Consider the following 21726-nt stretch of genomic DNA (forward strand, 5'->3'; position numbering starts at 1 on the left):
TTAGTACATACCTTACTTAATTTGATGTCAATTTTAACAACCAGGAAGACCCCTATCTCTGTTCATTCCACTATCTGTTATCTTGGCAAGTTACTCATCTCTCATTTACTCTATGGATGATCATGGAGGAATTTCACAGTACTGCCGTCAGTAAATGCACATCTCGAGGACTACCTATACCTTGTGAACAACTCACAGAAGACATGCTCTGACTCATGGAACACAGAAAGAGGATTTTGTGAAAAAATTAGAGTTAGAGAGACAAAGCTACAGGAGTGATTCTGGAGACTGCAATGGAGCACAGATTTTTATGGAAGGATGGATAAACAGTATCAAATGCTGAAGAGGTTAAGTAAGTGAAGAGGATATTGGGTCTGGTAATTAAGAGGTCACCATTAATTTTTAAGAAAATAGTTCCTACAGAAAGTATACTAGAAGTGGATAAATGAAATACAGATGAAAAGTTAGATGTAGTGGAGACTTTAATAAGTCATGATACCAGGACTTTCTTGGTGGTCTAGTGGCTAGGACTCCATGCTTCCCAGGCAGGTGGTCCAGGCTGGATTCCTGGTCAGGGAACTGGATCCTGTATGCTGTGACTAAGACCTTGCGTGCCACAACTAAAGATCCCTGCACATCACAACTAAGACCCGGCACAGCCAGATAAATAAATATTTACAAATAAGAGGTCAAGATATGAAAGAAAACAGAATGATGGTGGTATTTGCATAAGGAAAATAGTCAAGGAGAGATTTAGTCATTATGATTTGCTTTCAGCATGGTTCACTTTTGAACAGTTTTGTAGACTGAAGGAAAGATACTAGTGCAGAATGGATTGAAGACTGATAAGGGAAAGCAAAATTGACTGAAATAAGCCCTAGAGAAGACAGAAAAGGAGCAAAGATAAGCTTTGTATTGAGATACGGGAGTACAAAATGGAGATAAAGGGAGAGAATTATAAACTCTGAAATGAAGGTAAAGGTGTGGGAATTACATGGATCTTGTTTTAGTAACATACATTTCTGTGGCGCTGTCAAAGAGCTTGTCAGCTCATTCTAAGTGTCAACTGTCCATTTACCTTTCATGCTATTTTCCCTTTTAAAACCTGCAACTTACACACTTTATTGGTCCTGTAGTTTCTCTGCATTGACTTTAGAGTTGCAGAAATAGGAAACTTTTAAAACACTCCTATAGAACTCTTCCATCTCTTATCTCATAAAATACTCATTTCCTTTTCCCCCTCAAAATGTATCTTGGAGAATCTTACTACTACAAGGACCACTTAGTTTCAGGCACTTACTGATATGGAAGTGTAGGAGGACAAATATCATTTTCCAACCTAAATGAATGTCGAATACCTGGTTCTTTTCTTCCCAGTTTGTTTTCTTACAAATGGAAACTCCACAAGGCAAAGACTGTGTGTTTTATTATGCCTTGTCAAATGATAGCAAATACTGAGGAGTGTTAAATAAATAATAAATAGGAATAAAATTCCCCTGTAATAAAACTGACTATAAACCCAATCAACTGCTGCTTGTGATGCAGAGGCTTCACTTAAAACCACTAGGAATAAAGTATATATTTCCTTAGCCATGGTGCCCAGAAATGTGTTATATTTTGGTAATTATGACTTTTAACTCATAAATATCTATTATTTTCTATTTGATTCATAGCAACCTGATGAGAAAGTACCAATACCATCCTCTCTTTAAAGTGAACTGAATGAGGACTCAGAATATTAAAGAGCATGCCCAGTTAGCATATCCAGCTAATATATGCAGACCTGGAATTTAAACTCATTTTTTTCTGACTCCAAAGCAAATGGTTTTATTTACAAGGCTATACAGACTTCTCCTCAATTTAGCATTTCTAAGAGTTGGATGATAATGCTTTTCCTTGTGAAAGAATGAAGAACCATACCATTTGACTGTTTAATAATACAAATCCTTACCTTGTGTAAGGCAGACAAGTATTACTGGCCAGGCATAAAGATGGAGCTTAATGAACAGAACCTATTACTCAAGAATCAGAAATGGAGCATGTCCTCTTGTTTGATTTCTGCTTTGTATTCTAGCATCTGGGCAGAGATATATTTAATAGGGCATATGCTAATGGTAGAAAATTTGTACTTAAATGCCTTGTGTTTAATGTAAAGAATTGCCTAAGGAGTTATGACATTACCGAAAAGGCAAACTTATGGTCTGCATATCAGAGTTACATTTTTTTTTCTTTACTTTGTAAATTATCTGAGAAAAAGAGTAAGGTGGTCAAAATCTTTGTGAAGAATTTTAAGGCCCATCTAAATGATAGTATAATGAACTATCACCACTGCATCTTGTATTAACTAATTCTATTGAATATTTAATGTTTCTGAAAATTTAGGCTGTAACAAGACTTTAAAAAATTCATATTTAATCTATCTCTTAGTATTCCTGCAGATCATGCTGTGTGTTACCAAACATTAGTTGGGAATAGTAGCTATAAACAGATGAAATTTGAGAAAATAATATAAAAATAGTTATGCTTGTTATACAATCTAGTTTCTTTAGAATATGATGCTGATTTTTACAAACCATACTTCATTCAACATTGAACATATGGCATTGTGGTTCTGAGAAAAATATATCTCTGATCAGGATTTCTGTCATTAAATTCATATTTATCAAGCACTTCACAAAATTCCCTTTAATTTTAATGCTTATCTCTTTCTATTATAGACTATTGCTAACACACACAAAAAATCTATTAGAATACTGCAGCAACCACAAAAACACAATAGAAAAACAGGTACATTAAAATAAAAATTAGAGAAGTTTAACTAGAAGCGATTTTTAGTTGTCTTACCCATTACTAATAATCTAAAATGTAGAGTTTAGTTTGTGACAGTACATACGAATATTGCATAATACTTCTTTTTCCAGAGTAAATGTGAAATATAAATTAATGTCATCTCTGCTGGCGACCCACTCCAGTACTCTTGCCTGGAGAATCCCGTGGACAGAGAAGCCTGGTAGGCTACAGTCCACGGGGTCTCGAAGAGTCAGACACAACTGAGCAGCTTCACTTTCACTTTTCACTTTAATGCACTGGAGAAGGAATGGCAACCCACTCCAGTGACGGGGAAGCCTGGTGGGCTGCTGTCTATGGGGTCACACAGAGTCGGACACAACTGAAGCGACTTAGCAGCAGCAGCTGCTGGCATAAGAAATTCACATCTGAACAGAGAAAGGGAAAGGGAAGGAGTATAAAAAGAAAGAAGTGAGAGAGGTGTTTTTGATTTCTTCCTAAAAGGTCAGGCTTTACTATATATTTATTGAATAAATATATATATATTCCTTTATAACCAAATGAAAGTGCTGATATAAATTTTGTATCTTTTGTACCTTTTGAATTTTCCATTAAGAATGGACTCATACTTTTTGAATAAGATTTCAAATGAAGTTTAGATTTTATTAAAAATTCTACAGTATAAATTCATTATTATTTCTGCTTATTTAAAAACAAAAATTGGAAAGAATTTTATAAACCTCTGAAGATATGTTACACTCTGCAAAGACTAAATAAAATACGATTTTCAAATATTTACAAGCGAATTTTAAGAGGTTTTAGTTAGCCTCAAAAACCTAGTGAGGCATACTGTATTATCTTATAAACTATTGGTTGTAACATAATAAATAGCTCAATATAAATGAATTTAAGCACAAACCATATATCACATATTACATGAAATAGAAAAAAATTGATAGTGTCTTCCCCCAAATTACCCTAGAAATTTCAAAGATTACATAATAACCAACATACAATTGTCAAAACAAAATGAACATATGAAATAGGAGTATCAACTAAAAATTGTATGTAGTTACTAAATTTCATTTCTTAATGAGCAATTATTGAAACTGTTAAGAACTGATGTCCTACACAATGGGATCTATGTTATATAATATGACTGGCGGAGGCAGTCAATAGAAAGATTCAGAAATGCAAAACAACTGCTTGTTTTATATAATTTATATTTTATTGGAAAAGCAATGTACATTCATTTTAATAATCTGTTTTTATTTTCTATATGTACTGTTTAAATTCCCCAAAATCATTCTCCATTGTTAATCATTTGAAACTCATTCATGTATTTGATTATTCATCCTACAACTAAGAGGAAGGTAAGAATGACTGTTGCAAACAGCCTAATTATAAAAAATAGATAATGTGTTTTTATACTACAATATTTTGAAGCCAATTTTTTATATATTGATGCAGGACTTTTTTAATGCATGTTATTCAAGATTTTTCTGGGGGGAGTCAGAGCATCAGTTTCTTAAGGCTGCCATAATAAACCACCACAGATTGGCCAGCAGAAAATAGCAGAAATTTATTCTCTAACTGCTCTGGAGGTTGGAAGTCTGAAACCAAGGTTTCAGCAGTTATTAATACCTACTAAAGTTCCTGAGGGAGAATCTACTCCATGCTTCTCTCCTAGCCTCTTATGGTTGCCAGCAATTCTTGGTGTCCCCTGGCTTGTAGATACATCACTTCAGTCTCTGCCTTTGTCTTCATGTGGTATTCTCCCCTGTGTCTCTGTATTTCTTCTCTTTGAATAAGGACACAGACATATGGGGTTAAGGGCCTTCTCTGCTCCAGTATTACGTCTTAACTGCTAACATCTGTAATAGCCGAATTTCCAAATAAGGTCACATTATGAGGTTTTGGAAACGACATGAATTTTGGAAGGATGTCATCCAACAGTCAGTGCAGGCAGTTTCCAGTTAACACTAATGAAAAAATTCCCATGTTATATAACATCCAAACATGATTGATGACATAGGTGAATCATTCTTGAGTATTACATGCAATCTTTTGTATTCTAATCACATACTCAGATGGGTACCTACCTTTGGGAATCAGTCTCATTCACAAATATGACTAACATACAAAGAGGAACTTACAAAATTCTTTAGGAAGGATTCAGAGGATTAAGCTAGGTACATTCATTTCTAATATGAGCACATTGCTGCCTAGAATATTTTCTTATTCTGATTTCACTGCCGAATTCTTCAGATTTGAATGTGCGTGTGTACTCAGTCTCTTAGTCATGTCCAGCTCTTTGCAATCTCCTGGACTGTAGCCCGCCAGGGTCCTCTGTCTATGGCATTTTCCAGGCAAGAATACTGGAGTGAGTTGCCATTTCCTACTACAGGGGAATCTTCCTGACCCCAGGGATCAAACCCATGTCTCTTGTGTCTCCTGTGCTGGCACGTGATTCTTTACCACTGCGCCACCCGGGATATCCTCAGGTTTGAGCAGTCTGTAAATTAAAAGTGGTAAACAAACTTGGGAACTAAAGTTAACTATTACAGAAGTAGATAAAGCAAGTCTGAGATAAATGTAAGTTTTTAATTCTTATCTTTCACCCATCTAATTATGTTGATAGTTTATTCACTGGATTTGCCAACTTAGGTTCTGTAATTATAATTGATAAAATGAATTTTCCCTGTATTTGAATAAATAGTTTACTGAGCAAATTAATAGTATAAATATGACTTCAAGGGGAACTACTTAAGAAAACAATCATTGATATGTACCATTAATCAACATGCCCATGTATCCTATAGCTAATTATCTCTTATTCATTCTTTGAGTCATAAATCAAGTACCATGTTGTCAGTCATGGGATTGCATCGCTATTGGATGTATTTATGGTATTTTATGGAGCCTGGTACGCTACAGTCCATGGGGTTGCAAAGAGTTGGACATGACTGAGTGACTAAACACAGCACAGCACAGCATACTACATCTATACAGGCCTTACCACTTCGACGATTTTATATTAATTTTAGTGATTAGTTAACTACCATCACTCTTCTTTGCTAGACTATAAGTGAGTGTATTTTACTCACTTTTGTTTCTTTGCCTATTTCAGTACTTGCATCATAACTGAATAAATCAGAAACGCATACTTACATATAAAAAGTAATGTGAATTATGAATTATTTTCAACAATTTGTTAAAGAATCCTTTACCATGTGAACTCTGTAAATAAGAACATTAAGAGCACATTGATTTTAGTATCTGGAATAGATGATAAACTTTTCTGTTTCAATAGACTTTGACTATTTTGAATAGCTCAGTTTAAAAATGCAGGATTCAAATGATAAAGAGATTTTACTATTTATCAAAAGCATTCTGGGCTATTACTATAATAAACACAATTGAATTCAAATATAAGTTTTATGAAACGTCCTCTGTGAAGGCTATTAGAGCAATTCTACATTTTTAGTTTGCAATATATGAAAACATGGCACATTTCATACTGAAAAATCTCTTTAAAACAATGACACTATAATTCAGTATTTAAATTTATCAGTGTAACACATTTTTAAAATAGTAATACCTGTATTTGAGAAAGTTATTCCCAAGGAGAAAAATTAAAATAAATTTCATGATCATTATTAACTATTTGAATCATAGACACTCTGTTGCAAATCTGAATATCTAAATTCAGAAATTTGGGCATGCAGATACAATTATAATCTCTCTTTTGACAACTTGATTTTACATACACATATTCTCCTCTTCTTTTAAAAAATTTCCTGGTTAAAGAAAGGATTTAACCAGAATTTAACCATTTCAAAAGTCAAATATATTGCTAAGATAAACATACTTTTCCAGTTTTGAGGTACTGCTGCTCCTTGAATTGAGCTTTCTACATCATGTTAATATTTTTTACATTTTCTTTTTGAGGGAAAAAAAGAGCTAAATACCTGCTAGCTCCACACATAAATAGTTATACACCTTTATATATCCCACACTTTCTTACATTAGGTTGTCCAGGAATATCACATGAGAAACTGTGAGGAAAATCTTGAAGGATTAGATGATGAAAACTTTCTCACAATTTGATCGCTGCTCTAAGCTTGGCAGAGCGTCCTCTGGGGTTATCCTGTACATCTTCATCTTCTGGAGTAAGTACCTTCTTGTGTATCAATTTCCACATTAAAGGGGCCTTTCCTGTAGAGACGCCTTCCTTGTTTTCCTGATCTGAATCCAGCTGTGATTTTTGTATCACCTTCTGTCTAGCACTTAGGTTAAACCTTTCTGTCATGCTTATCCCAAGCAGGAATCGTTTGATGATGCGATCCTCCAGTGAATGGAAGGAGAGGGCAACGAGGTGACCACCAGGTCTCAGAAACTTCTGAGCTGTCTTCAGTCCTGTGTAAAGTTCATTGAGCTCATTGTTCACAAATATACGAAAAGCTTGAAAAGTCTTTGTAGCAATATGGGTAGATCGCTGTAGCAAATCTTTTCGTGCATAAAGAGCAGAGGGAGGAAAGGCACCTACAGACAGATTTTGTAAAAACAGGAAAAGAGGACAAATGGGTCACATTAATATTTTCCACTGTAAATTTACTGGGTTGTGTTTTATATATATTTAAGGAATTGTTTCCTTAGAAAATTGTGTCATTTCATCCATATTTCTCCATTTTATTTCCAAGCATTCCATCAAAGTTTAAAACTATTGTGTCAGTAACATCTTTCAGAACTCTTAAGGTTAATTGGAGTTAAACAAGAACAGAGAAAGACAAAAGGCTGAACAAATATTTGAAGAAATAATAATGAAAAACTTACTAACTTTGATGAAAAATTTAACTCTAAGCTAAAAAAGTTCAATGATCTCAAATAGAATAAACACAGAAAACTGCACCTAGACACATCATAATTAAACTACTACAAGCTGAAGATAGTAAGAAAAACTTTGAAAACAACAAAGAAAAAAAAAATACTGGAACAAAACTCAAATTGTTGAGGGAAAAAAAAGCTGTCTTCCAAGAAAACTATTTTAAAACCATTCTTCAAAAGTAAAGGTTCAAAGACATTCCAAATGAATTTTAAAAATGAGAGTTCATTGCTAATAGCTTTAAATTCAAGAAATGCAAAAGCCAATACTTCAGTCTGAAATAACATCAGGTGATAACTTAGATAGAGAGAAGATAATGAAAATATGAGTGATATATGAAAATAAGAAATATGTTTAACTTCTTAAAAGACAGGACTATCTTTCCGTCATTCTTAATTTCATTAAAAGTCAGGACTCTAAGTAAAATTATAACAATATTCTAGGGTTTATAATATAGATATATTGTATATGACAGCAGTAGTGCAAAGGATACACAGAGTGCATAAATGAAGCTACACTATCACAAGGTTCTTGTATTTTATGGGAATTTAAAGTTGCATATTGTGGTCTCTAAAACATTCAATAAAAATAATGCAAAGAAATAAAGCCAATAAATTAATAGAGAATAAAAATAATCCACAACATATTTTAACATAAAAGAAGGGAGAAAAACAGGAAAATAAAAATGAGGCAAAGAGAAAACAAATAGGAAAAATGGAAGACAATATATCCAAATATAAAAAAAAACACATTAAATATAAATGTACTAAACATCAATAAAAATGTAGAGTGTATGACTGAAAACTAGCAAGATCTAATTACACACTGTCATTGTCAAGACCTAATTATACATTATACCTAATAAATTATATAATTATACATTATAGAAATGTACATTAAATTTAAAAATACAAATAAAAATAAGCAAATAGCTGTGGAAAAGTATATCATGTAGAGAGTAAGCATAAAAAAGCCCAGAGAGACTATATTACCATTAGACAAATAAACATCTAAAATGGAGAATTGCTGTGCTGTGCTGTGCTGTGCTTAGTTGCTCAGTTGTGTCTGGGCACGAAGTCCAATAGACCGTGTCACTAATCAGATTCTTTGTGACCCCATGGACTGTAGCCCACCAGCCTCCTCTGTCTATGGGGATTCTCCAGGCAAGAATACTGGAGTGGGTTGCCATGCCCTCTTCCAGGGGATCTTCCCAACCCAGGGATCAAACCCAAGTCTCTGCATTGCAGGCAGATTTTTTACCATCTAAGCCACCAGGGAGAATTGCTAGACCCCAAAATAAACATTTCTTATAGAGAAAATAATCAAGATAGCAGTAAGATACAATTACAAAAGCATATGCACCAAATAACATAGTTCCAAAATTTTACACCTCTTAGAAAAATGACCCACATTTATATACGCAATTGTATTTTGATCAAATGTCAAGTTAATTCAATGCAGAAAGATTTTCAATGAAAGTGATTATATGTACAAAATAAAATGAACTTCAACCCCTACACCTTACTATACACAAAACTTAATTCAAAATGGATCATGAACCTAAGAGCAAATACTAAACCATAAAATATACATCTGACAAAACTCTCTTATTCACATATAAGGGAATCTCACAACTTAATAATAGTACATATTTTAGTAATCTGTACCTCTGGTAATAAAGTGCATTAAGACAAATCTGATTAATCGTTTTAGGAAACTGGATTAGAGAGGGGACAAATAATATTTTATATGTATCTCAGAGCTGAGAACCTGGCCATCTGACGTTAACAAATCAGTGTTACGTGTTCACTTTTCCCTCCACAAAATCTACTTCATTGAAAGGCTGGAAAACATTAGACACTAGGGAATTTATCTTCCAACAACCAAGTCTCTCAGAAACAAAAGTCAAAGTTGAGGAGGGAGTTCAACTTCTTTCCCTTTGATATTCAACTTCTCCATTTTCCAGGGCAAGAGTTTTAGTCACTGGGCAATGTGTTTCAAAACATTCTAAGGATCTCAACAAACATGCATGATTTAGAACTTGAACTTAGAGAATGCTTCAGGAAGGCTGCATTCCCGAAGACCTTAAGTGATTCAAACCTTGCCTAATTCAACACTAATTTTTTCAAAGGGGAAATGTAATATATGTTTTAATGTACATGGATTTTAATGTAAAATAGGAGGCAAACATTCATGGAACACATGGATTAATAAATACTGTAGGATATTTCTGCTTTAAGGCTTCAGTTCAGTTCAGTTCAGTTCAGTCGTGTCTGACTCTTTGCAACCCAATGAATTAGCATCTCTAATATTTTGTAGAAATTAAACTATGGCTCCACATGGTAACTGGTTAGCTTTCCTTGTATTTTATCACATTTTAAAGATAAATATTTGAGGATGTGGTTTTTTAACATAGCCCACTGAATTAACCATACCTAGATATATGTTAACTAAATAGAGGAAATGACAGAAAAGGAGAAAGCTTAATTAATACTTTGTTGATATTATCATTAGATATATTTTTGAAAGCTAATAAAAATAGGAAATGCTAAAATAATGCAGTATGTCTGAAATCTCCATGAAAGTGAAAGTTGCTTGGTCGTATCTGACTCTTTGAATTCTCCAGGCCAGAATATTGGGATGGGTAGCGGTTCCCTTCTCCAGGGAATCTTCCTGACCCAGGAATCAAACCAGAGTCTCCTGCATTGCAGGTGGATTCTTTACCAACTGAGCTATGAGGGGAGCCCCCAAATCTCCATAGAAATTCTACATAAACAACAGCATTGGTTCATTTGATATGAAAAAATATAGTAGGCATTTTTGTTTACCAGCTAAAATGGCACCTTCCTGTATCATAATTATAGTTTACAATTCATGTAGCCAGCTAGATATAGAACTACAAGATTCCTGACTAATTATTTTAATTGAAGAAATCTGTTTTTATTTCAAAGTATTCAGATAAAGTGACTTTATTAATACTTTATATTATGCAACCTCAAGTTTATATAATTCATGTTCACATTAAGTTCATTCACCCTACATATGACTCTGGAGCTCACAAATTAACACCAATGTAACCAGATAAGCTTGTCTTTATAAGGTTTAATTAGGCCTTGTCACTATCAGATAATGGAGAAAGAAAATAAGAGCTTTCATTTATATTTAGGAATGGATGATCCTGAAGATAATAGGATAACTAGATTTCATGAAGCTTTCCTTCTGGCATTTACTTCTGCTTAGGGAATTCTAACCTGGACTATGTCCACTGGGTTTCCTGAGTAGGATTTCTAGGAGTGGTCCTGTCAGCCTCCCCAAGTTGCATTTTTAGGGAGATGACAAGGGACTGCAATGGACAATGTGTGGTTTTGTGGAGCTTTTTAGTGCTGCTCTGGGGATCAAAGACACTATATCCTCTCTTCCTTTATACTGGCACTTTTGTGTCTGTAATTATCAGAAGAGAGGCTGACGATAAAGATTGTGTAAAATGAAATAAGAAAGAAACAAAAGTGTATGAAATAAGATATGGTAATGGAAATTAAAACAGTAAAAACAAAACATCAACTGTTAATGTTACAGACAGACAAAAATATAAGAAAAGACAGTCCTACTATCAAGAATTAAACAAGATCTTTGTCTGAATTGGAAAGTTAAAGGACAATCAGTAAATGTCCTGTGCTTCTGAGGTAGCAAAAATGATTTCCTTGTGAGAATCACTAGTCAGAGAGTAACTCTGCTACAGAGTCCTCTTAAGTATGCTAGTCTATACTAGGTAGGAGCAGTTGCCTACAAATAATCAGGAAAAAAGATTCAAAAACTATATTAGAACCAAGGTCTACCTATGAGCTGGACTCTAATTTAGGCCATAGGAAGAAAAATATTAGTGATACCTGCTCCCTAACTCTGAGGAGCTGGCTGTTTTGCAATCCTTCTCCACTGCTTTCTCATCTCCCATATCCTGTTATCAGAAATAGAAACTGGTCTCTCTGTTTTTCCATTTCCTGAGTTTAATCACAGAGTCTTGTATGGCTAATTCATTTGATTAAGGCATAGAGCAGGTAAGACAGAAAATATGGACTCAAGCACAATCTGGGTCATTTGGTTTGGTACTGAGAGAAAATCTCCCTTTTCTATTTTATAGTCCATCAATGGATTCCCTTAACACCAAGCCAATGTATGTTAGTTCTAAATTGGAAGAGGTGTGCGTACCCTTCGTGGAGCACTTATCACACTCCTGTAATAACTAGTTTACTTGTCTGTCTTACTCTACTCCAGTCTCCTTGTGAACAGGAATTATTTCATGTTAACTCTTATATTCCTCCTGCTTAACAGACACTTATGATTGTTAATCCTGACTGTACGTCAGAGTCACCTGTGGAGCTTTTGAAAAAATAAAGATGCCTGGCTGCAGTCCACACCTATTGAATCAGTTTCAGGGGTTTATTACACAGGAATCAGTACTTTACAAAAGCTTCAAAGAGGATTTTGATTTGCAGCCAAGATGAAAAACTGCTGTAGTAAACACTCAGTAAATGTTTGTTAAAAAGATAATGAATAGATAATGAACAAAAAATATGGGCAAATGAATAAAAATCTAGGACCATAACTACAAACAGTTTTATTCACATCACTGGATGAATAAACAAAGAGTATAATATTCAGTCACATCAATAAGTGACTAAATAAAGAACATAATATTCCTAGAGAAAACATTATGAATAGAATTTTAATAATGTCATGAAACAAATCCCATTCTATATCCCACTTTTTGGCCAAATGTGATTATGGGTACTAAATTATGATTTTAATGGAACAACTGAACTCTTACATTTGCTAAAAATTTCACTGTCTGAATACAACTGCATGCATGTATTTAATGATATCTGATACAGACTGGGAATGTCCTTAATATTATTTGCACATGCAGTGGATCACTTGCAAATAATTTGAAACTGAGGCCCTGCAAACATGAAAACCTTTATTATCTGAAATGAGCAACTAGGCAAAGTGAACTTTATTTTTGCATATTTTCTTTTACAGATTAATATAAGACATGAGAATATCTTGGTAAGATTTGCAAATTTACTTAAAAATTTTCATTCAACTCTCCCATAGTTTAAGTTCAAGACTTCCCCCAAAGATTAATGCATAAATATTACTGAGATTTTAAGTTAACTTTATCTCACTTAACATCTTTGAAATCCTAAACCACAAGTTTTCTCAATTTTTCAAAAGAGCAGAACGGTTTTCCTCCTAATACTTTAAAACAGCAAAATTACGTCAATAAAACAGACTACAAAAGGAAATTGAAAACTAATATACGTTCAATACCAAGTTCCAGATGTTCAACCTGGATTTCGAAAAGGCACAGGAACCAGAGATCAAACTGCCAACGTCCGTTGGATCATCAAAAAAGCAAGAGAGTTCCAGAAAAATATATACTTCTGCTTTATTGACTATGTCAAAGCCTTTGATTGGGTGGACCACAACAAAATCTGGAAAATTCTTAAAGAGATGGAAATACCAGACCACCTGACCTGCCTCTTGAGAAATCTGGATGCAGATCAGGAAGCAACAGTTAGAACTGGACATGGAACAACAGACTGGTTCCAAATAGGGTAAAGAGTATGTCAATGCTGTATATTGCCACCCTGCTTATTTAATTTATATGTAGAGCACATTATGAGAAACGCTGGGCTGGATGAAGCACAAGCTGGAATTAAGATTGCCAGGAGAAATATCAATAACCTCAGATATGCAGATGACACCACCCTTATGGCACAAAGTGAAGAAGAACTAAAGAGCCTCTTGATGAAAGTAAAAGAGGAGAGTGAAAAAGTTGGCTTAAAGCCCAACATTCAGAAAACTAAGATCATGGCATCTGGTCCCACCAGTTCAGTTCAGTTCAGTTCAGTAGCTCAGTTGTGTCCGACTCTTTGCAACCCCATGAACTGCATCACGTCAGGCCTCCCTGTCCATCACCAACTCCTGGAGTTCACCCAAACTCATGTCCATCGAGTCAGTGATGCCATCCAGCCATCTTATCCTCTGTTGTCCCCTTCTCCTCCTGCCCCCAATCCCTCCCAGCATCAGAGTCTTTTCCAATGAGTCAACTCTTCGCGTGAGGTGGCCAAAGTACTGGAGTTTCAGCTTTAGCATCAGTCCTTCCAAAGAACACCCAGGACTGATCTCCTTTAGAATGGACTGGTCCCATCACTTCATGGCAAATAGATGGGGAAACAGTGGAAACAGTGAGAGACTTTATTTTCTTGGGCTCCAAAATCACTGCAGATGGTGACTGCAACCATGAAATTAAAAGAGATCAACCTAGACAGCCTATTAAAAAGCAGAGACATTACTTTGCCAACAAAGGTTCATCTAGTCAAGGCTACGGTTTTTCCAATAGTCATGTGTGGACATGAGAGTTGGACTATAAAGAAAGCTGAGCGCTGAAGAACTGATGCTTTTGAACTGTGGGGTTGGAAGAAAAGACTCTTGAGGTTCCCTTATACTGCAAGGAGATCCAACCAGTCCATCCTAAAGGAAATCAGTCCTGAATATTCAATGGAAGGACTGATGCTGAAGCTGAAACTCCAATACTTTGGCCACCTGATGCGAAGAGTTGACTCATTGGAAAAGACCCCGATGCTGGGAAAGATTGAAGGCAGGAGGAGAAGGGGATAACAGAGGATGAGATGGTTGGATGGTATCACCGACTCAACGGACATGAGTTTGAGTAAATTCTGGGAGTTGGCGACGGACAGGGAGGCCTGGCATGCTGCCATCCATGGGGTCGCAAAGAGTCAGACACGACTGTGTGACTGAACTCTACTGAACTGAACACTTAAAAAAATGTATATTTAAGAGCAAATGAACATTAAATCCACTAAGGGATAACAAATTCTAATTTCAGTATACTTCTAGACACTATTTGACACTTACATCTCTCATGGTAAAGTAGGGAAAATTCATACCATAAGAGATTGACCCTAGCTATTCAAGAAAATGGTTGAAGTGTTCTGCCTCATTAGAGGTACTTATTCTCACATTCCAGATCAGGTTTGTTTGCAGTGGTACTTTAAATTCCTGACAGTTTCATATCCTTTTCTTCTTCTCATATCAGCATCTTCTGGTAGCTTTTTATCTTTACCTGGAATGCATCCATAACCCCACCGTTTCACATCAATTCCACTGCACTCACCCTAGTGCCAGCCATCATCATCTTTTCCACACAGTTACCAGCAGATCTTGTGCATACAAAAATTCAATGTCATTCCACAGTTCAACACTTTCAGGGTCTTTCTATCACATGAAATGGGAACTGAAATTCTTACTGTGGCCAAATGTTTCTATGTCATATACAACTTCTGCTTTTCATCACCCCCATTTTTCCAAACTCTGTACTCTTAACTAATCCATGGAGTGTTGCAGACTGGGTCCTTTGACCTGTACCAAGAATATCTGTCTGCCAACATATACCTGGATGGGTAGCTCCCTACTTTATTCAGGTCTCTTAAACATTGCAGCATTAGAAAAGAAGGAAAATAGCACCTTGTCACTGGAGTCCTCTTATATGGTTTTATTATTTTTTTCAAAATATCAGGGATAAATATTTATTTACCATCTGTTTTCCTCCATTAAAATATATACTCAGTAAAAACAGAGACTTTGTTTACTGCTATAATCTTTTACACCAAAAACAGTTAGTAGATTGAAAGAATGGTTGAATTTACACTTTGAAGTTATAAACACAGTCATTGTTAGAGAACAAAAACAAAAGCAAAAAATATATCGTGTTGTATATGAAGTAAAATGTTAATGTCACTACTCAAATTCCATACAAGAAGCAATCAAAATGTATACTTTCTAACGTTCTTTAATAGATTCATGACACTTTGTATATAAATGTATATTTATAAAAAGAGAATGATCTATACAGTATGTGCAAATGTCTGTTTACCTGCCTTGCTTTTAAAAATAATTTCAGTTGCCTAGACACATTATGGTCCATTTTGTCTGTTCATTTAACCAATGCTTGTACTGTCAAGAACAGTACCTAACTGGGAATGGTAATTAAGACAGAGGCAATCTCTACACTGGTAGAGCTCAAATTGCCAGCACAGCAGGAATATTTGGGATGTTTTCTGTTTTTACTATCACACACACACACACAAATGCTGCAGTAAACATGTGAGCTGCACATTCAAAAATTCTATATAGCAGAAAAACTACAAAGTAAAAAGGCAATCATGATCTGGGGAAAATACTTCAGTTCAGTTCATTTCAGTCGCTCAGTCTTGTCCAACTCTTTGTGACCCCCAGGGACTGAAGCACACCAGGCCTCCTGTCCATCACCAATCCCGGAGTTTACCCAAACTCATGTCCGTTGAGTCGGTGATGTCATCCAACCATCTCATCCTCTGTCTTCCCCTTCTCCTCCTGCCCTCAATCTTTCCCAGCATCAGGGTCTTTTCAAATAAGTCAGCTCTTCATATCAGGTGGCTAAAATATTGGAATTTCAGCTTCAACATCAGTCCTTTCAGTGAACACCCAGGACTGATCTCTTTTAGGATGAACGGGTTGGATCTCCTTGCAGTCCAAGGGACTCTCAAGAGTCTTCTCCAACACCACAGTTCAAAAGCATCAATTCTTTGGCACTCAGCTTTCTTTATAGTCCAACTCTCACATCCATACATGACCACTGGAAAAACCATAGCCTTGACTAGATGAACCTTAGTTGGCAAAGTAACGTCTCTGCTTTTTAATATGCTGTCTAGTTAGTCATAACTTTCCTTCCAAGGAGTAAGTGTCTTCAAATTTCATGGTTGCAGTCACCATCTGCAGTGATTTTGGAGCCCAAGAAAATAAAGTCAGCCACTGTTTCCCCATCTATTTCCCATGAAGTGATGGGACCAGATGCCATGATCTTCATTTTCTGAATGTTGAGTTTTAAGCCAACTTTTTCACTCTCCTCTTTCATTTTCATCAAGAGGCTCTTTAGTTCTTCGCATATCTGAGTTTATTGATATTTCTCCCAGCAATCTTGATTCCAGCTTGTGCTTCATTCAGCCCAGCGTTTCTCATGATGTACTCTTCATATAAGTTAAATAAGCAGGGTGACAACATACATCATTGACATACTCCTTTTCCTATTTGGAATCAGTCTATTGTTCCATGTCCAGTTCTAACTGTTGCTTCCTGACCTGCATACAGGTTTCTCAAGAGGCAAGTCAGGTCGTCTGGTATTCCCATCTCTTTCAGAATTTTCCACAGTTTATTGTGATCCACACAGTCAAAGGCTTTGGCATAGTCAATAAAGCAGAAACAGATGTTTTTCTGGAACTCTCTTGCTTTTTCAATGATCCAGCGGATGTTGGCAATTTGATATCTGGTTCTTCTGCCTTTTCTAAATCCAGCTTGACCATTTGGACTATTAGCTATACATGACCAGTTCATGTATTGCTGAAGCCTGGCTTGGAGAATTTTGAGCATTACTTTGCTAGCCTGTGAGATGAGTGAAAAATACTTGTAACTAACTAAATGTGAACTTGTGATAGTATGCCTGTAGAATTCGTGTTAGTTAGGTCAAAAACTGTTTATGCCCATCTAAATTTGAATAAATACTTCTAAATTTACTGTCTAAATATCAATAGATTGTGTCAATTTACTTCCACCAATAGTATTTGTGAGAGTCTTGCTCCTCACGTCCTCAATTAGTACTAGACACTATCACTTTTTGTAACCTTGACCAGTCTAAGGGCAAATGATACCTTATAGCTGTTTTAATTTGCATTTCTTTGGCCATTAGTAGAAGTAGGAATCTTCTCAAATCTAATGACCATTTGATTTTCACTATGAAGTCTGTGAACATCTTAATGTGATGTTGCTTTTTTCGTTACTGATTTGGAAGAACTGCTTATAAAATAATGACATTAACCCTTTGCCTATCTATTTAGTTGCAAAGAATGTTCCTGGATTATGACTGTCTTTACAGTTTATGGATTTTTTTTTCTATAGACTTTTCTTCATGTCTTTTAGATTCTGTCAAGTTTAGGAAGGCTTTTCTTACTCCAAGATTATAGCTATAATCAGCTGTGTTTTTCTGGTTTTCTTTCTTCATCTAAGTATTTGATACACAAGAAGTTGAAGTTTTAGTATAATATGAAGAAGAGATCTAACTTTATTTTTTAAAAACTATATAGCTAATAGCCCTGAAATAGCATATTATTTCCTTACTCATTTGAAGTACTGCTTTGATCAAATACTACATTTTTAGATACAAATAGATCTGCCTCTGGATTCTCAATTGTCTTGCACTGATATATTCTCTATTTTTCTGCTAATATCAGATTATTACTACTTTTTAAAATTTTCCAGGATATTGGGCTTTCAGGTGGAGTAAGTCCCTCTTCTCCATTCCACTATCTTTCTTTTCAAAAATTTTATTGGTATTTTCACTCATTATTCCCAATTAAATTTAGAAATAATAAAGCATATAGTGATAAACACTTTGCTTGGAATTACAGTAAATTTCTAAATTGATTTGGATAAAATTTACATTATCATATCAAACAATCCATCTATGGAACATAGTATTTCCATTAATATTTTATATGTCCTTCATTAAAGTTAAATAGTTGTCTTTACCTAAGTCATGGCCAGGCTGTTTGTAAGTAGTGTGTTTACACATACACATTTTAATAATGCCTATGGAAAAGCATTAGAAATGATATTATACGAAGATGACATGATGTAATAGAAATAGTGCTAAACTTAAGAAAGGAAAAACTAGGTTCAGTGATCAGATATTTTACATTTTTATGACTGTTTGATGTGGGGCAATAACACAACTTCTGAGTTTGTTTCTCCATTAGAAGAGGAGATGGTAACACTTTTCACAGGGTTATTCTAAAAGTAAAGAAAATACTCAGGAGCACCTAGTGCGTACTTGGTATAAAGTAGTCACTTTATGAATGTGAAAGTGACTTCACACATTTATTTATTCTTCTCAGTTGTAAAATGGAGTGATGAGAGGATTTGATATGTTAATTTGAGGTTCCAAACTAATTTTACTTTCATCCTGAACTAATAGCAGAGTAGGTGGGATAGAGGGCTGTTGAAAACCCCTGAAGCATCTGAGTAATGCTTATTGGATTTAGGCATTAGACTAAAACATTTGGCATTTGGAATGAAGTTAAAATTTTCCTTCTGTAAAAATTAATAGTGCACTTCTAAGTTAACTTATATTATGGCATTCTAAGTGCATTATTTTTTTCCTCTGTTCTTTTTTTATTACTGCCCTATTAATAGTTCTCATGGAACATTTTTCTGTACAAGTTATCTGCTTTCTTAAGCATAGTTACTCAAAGATAAAGGAGGTGGTAGAGGAGGGGGAGAGGGAGGGAGTGGGAGGAGGACCTTGACTCTCATTTTTCAAACTGCTGTTCTGGGGAACAGTAATATAAACTGTAGCATTTGCATCCCCAACCAAACACCAAGGTGTCTATTGTCTCACAAGTCTAAGAAACCCAGCATGTTATACTCTTTTCTTGGAGATCCACAATACCCATTAGCGTTGTAAAGCTCTGAAGGTAACCATATAACTTTGTTTACCTAGGATGTCCAAACTTTTTGAAACAACTCTTAATTTTTAATAACAACTATTTATTCCATGGGCTTCCCTACTGGCTCAGATGGCAAAGAATCTGCCTGCAATGTGGGAGACCAGGGTTCAATCCCTGGGTTAGAAAGAACCCCCGGAGGAGGGCATGGCAATCCACTCCAGTATTCTTGCCTGGAGAATTCTTATGAACGAAGGAGCCTGGCAGGCTACAGTCCATGGGGTCACAAAGAGCTGGACACAACTGAATGACTAAGCACATCTATTCCACAGAACTCCTTTGCTGGGTAACACACTTGGGAAAATACTGAAAATAGGTTTTGTGTTAATCCTTTCTAAATATCTTAAGTATGCTGTTAAATTCCTATAATAATTCTGAGAGGTAAGAAATATCCATATTTCCATTTAAAGGTGAAAGACAAAGGAGTTATATGTATCTTTCCAAGTTCACAAGAGTCAAATGAGAACTCAGGTCTTTTTTAACAAGAAGTCCACTCCAACACTCCTTTTTTGTAATACAAAATGAATCTAACTTGCCCAGAAGAAAGGCATAACATTTCTGGCTAGTTCATCTAAGAAACACATTCTGAAAAACCCAGATTAGCATTAATTCATCCAAAAAGAAAAATAAAACACCCTTTATTTTATTATATATGTAATTTTTAAAATTTATTTAAAATGTTCTTGAGTTTTGAAGTGTGCCCCAAACAAGGTAGCAATTTTAAGACTGTATATAACTAAACCATCTCATCTCCTTTTTCCTGATAAGCCTTTAAGGAAGTTAAGATTAAATCACATGGTTTAGAGTGATTTCCAGAAGCTCTGATTCCATGTCTGGTGTTTTATATAACAACCTCATTTTCTGGGAGAAAATAAGTGTGGACTCTTTACTCTAAGCCTGAATAGCCTTTTACTGAGAGATGTTGTAATGGAACCCAAATCACTTTGCATCAAGTTGCAAGAGTTTGGCTTTCTCTCCACATTTCCCTTGGGGAGATGTGCATTGTGAAGACTGAAGACTGCGCATCTGGCAAAGGCAGCGACTGCCCTGGTTTCTTACCCTGGGAACGGTAATGAATACCTTTGGCTTTTGTCCTTTTTGTTCCATTGAAAATAATATATTGTTAGCTTAGGTTATTAGACTGTGCATTTGTCTGTTTTCATCAGCTTTCTTGATAGTGGGTTTAAAAAAGAAACAGTTGCTACTGCTGCCATTATCAAAAGACTTTGGGGCAGGTACTGATTACACATTTTTGATTAAGAATCTAGACTCATCCAATGAAGTACATACTGGGCTTTTCCCGACTCACCTGCTGGAAGGGGGCCCTTTATAGTTGCCTTTATGTTCGAAAAATGAATGCTTAAAATTTTTCAGCTAAGCAAAATGAGGGTGGACAAGCTTGTGTATAATTAGGAATAAAGGGCTCAGGTGGCTAAAATTTTGGGGAATTAAACAAAGATCCTTTATTTTTTTTTTTTCTTTAAAGCTTCTTGAGAAATGGTGAAAGAAGACTGAAAGATTTTCCCATACATTTGTTATTATGCATTTCTTGTAAACGCACAATTTTAGCAGTGACAAGGTAGCGCTCCTTGCTCTCATTCTCAGCCTAGACTGACCTTTCCCTCTTCTTACAGTTTATGTCTGTGCATGTGTATGCTCAGTCGCTCAGTTGTGTCTGACTTTTTGCAACCCCACAGACTGTAGCCCGTCAGGCTCCTCTGTCTATGGGATTTCTCAGGCAAGAATACTGGAATGGGTTAGCCATTTCCTTCACCAGGGGATCTTTCTGACCCAGGGATCGAACCTGCATCTCCTGCACTGACAAGTGGATTGTCTACCACTGAGCCACCTGGGAAGCCCACAGCTTATGTCTATTCATCCTTAATACTCACTAAAGTGCAATCTTCTCCAGAAAGTTTTTGCAGTGACCTTTTAATATATATTTTTATCAAACTATTTATTACTCTATGCTATTTGCCTATTAACCCCTTCTAGGTTGTAAAAAGTCCAAAAACTTTTTGTATTTTCCTTATATCCCCAAGCCCAGGCTTAGGGCCTGATGTATGGTAGGTGGCAAAGGGGAAAATCCACTAAATAAGAGATATTCTTCCAGTCCCAAAGATCAAGATGTACCATAAACGGTATGCTGACGGTAGACATTCATAAAATCCCTGAAATCTTTGTAATATGTTGTGTATGCACGCAGATTTATGTGGAAATACTCCAGGGTTTCTATCAAAGGCTCAAATATACCAGTGACTCCAAAGTAGGCAAATTCTTGGTGAAAACATATTGAGGATACTGGGTTTTTAGCTTACTACTTACCACCTTTAATAATATCACCAAATCAGCCTTTGCATTTATCTAGTTTTGGTTTGTTACATTTTTTCTTTAACTCCAGGAATATCACCACTTAGCACCACCAGAAGCGTTGTT

The 21726-nt window shown here is 35.5% G+C and overlaps 1 protein-coding gene across 7 annotated transcripts in view; it reads right to left on the reverse strand.

Moving 5' to 3' along the window:
• The window catches only part of METTL15 (methyltransferase like 15), a 271881-nt gene that overhangs the window by 49102 nt on the left and 201053 nt on the right, over window positions 1-21726 (reverse strand). For 3 of the 7 annotated variants that reach the window (XM_027562778.1, XM_027562781.1, XM_027562780.1), the window contains one exon: window positions 6887-7332. The exons of 1 other annotated variant lie outside the window; for it this stretch is intronic. In XM_027562778.1, the coding sequence (XP_027418579.1) occupies window positions 6887-7332 (446 nt within the window). Of the gene's footprint in view, window positions 1-4589; window positions 7333-21726 lie in introns of those variants that run through there. 3 more of the 7 variants (XM_027562782.1, XM_027562777.1, XM_027562784.1) reach the window with 2 other exon arrangements.

This window comes from Bos indicus x Bos taurus, chromosome 15 (genome assembly GCF_003369695.1).
Source record: "Bos indicus x Bos taurus breed Angus x Brahman F1 hybrid chromosome 15, Bos_hybrid_MaternalHap_v2.0, whole genome shotgun sequence".
NCBI classification, from domain to species: Eukaryota; Metazoa; Chordata; class Mammalia; order Artiodactyla; family Bovidae; genus Bos; species Bos indicus x Bos taurus.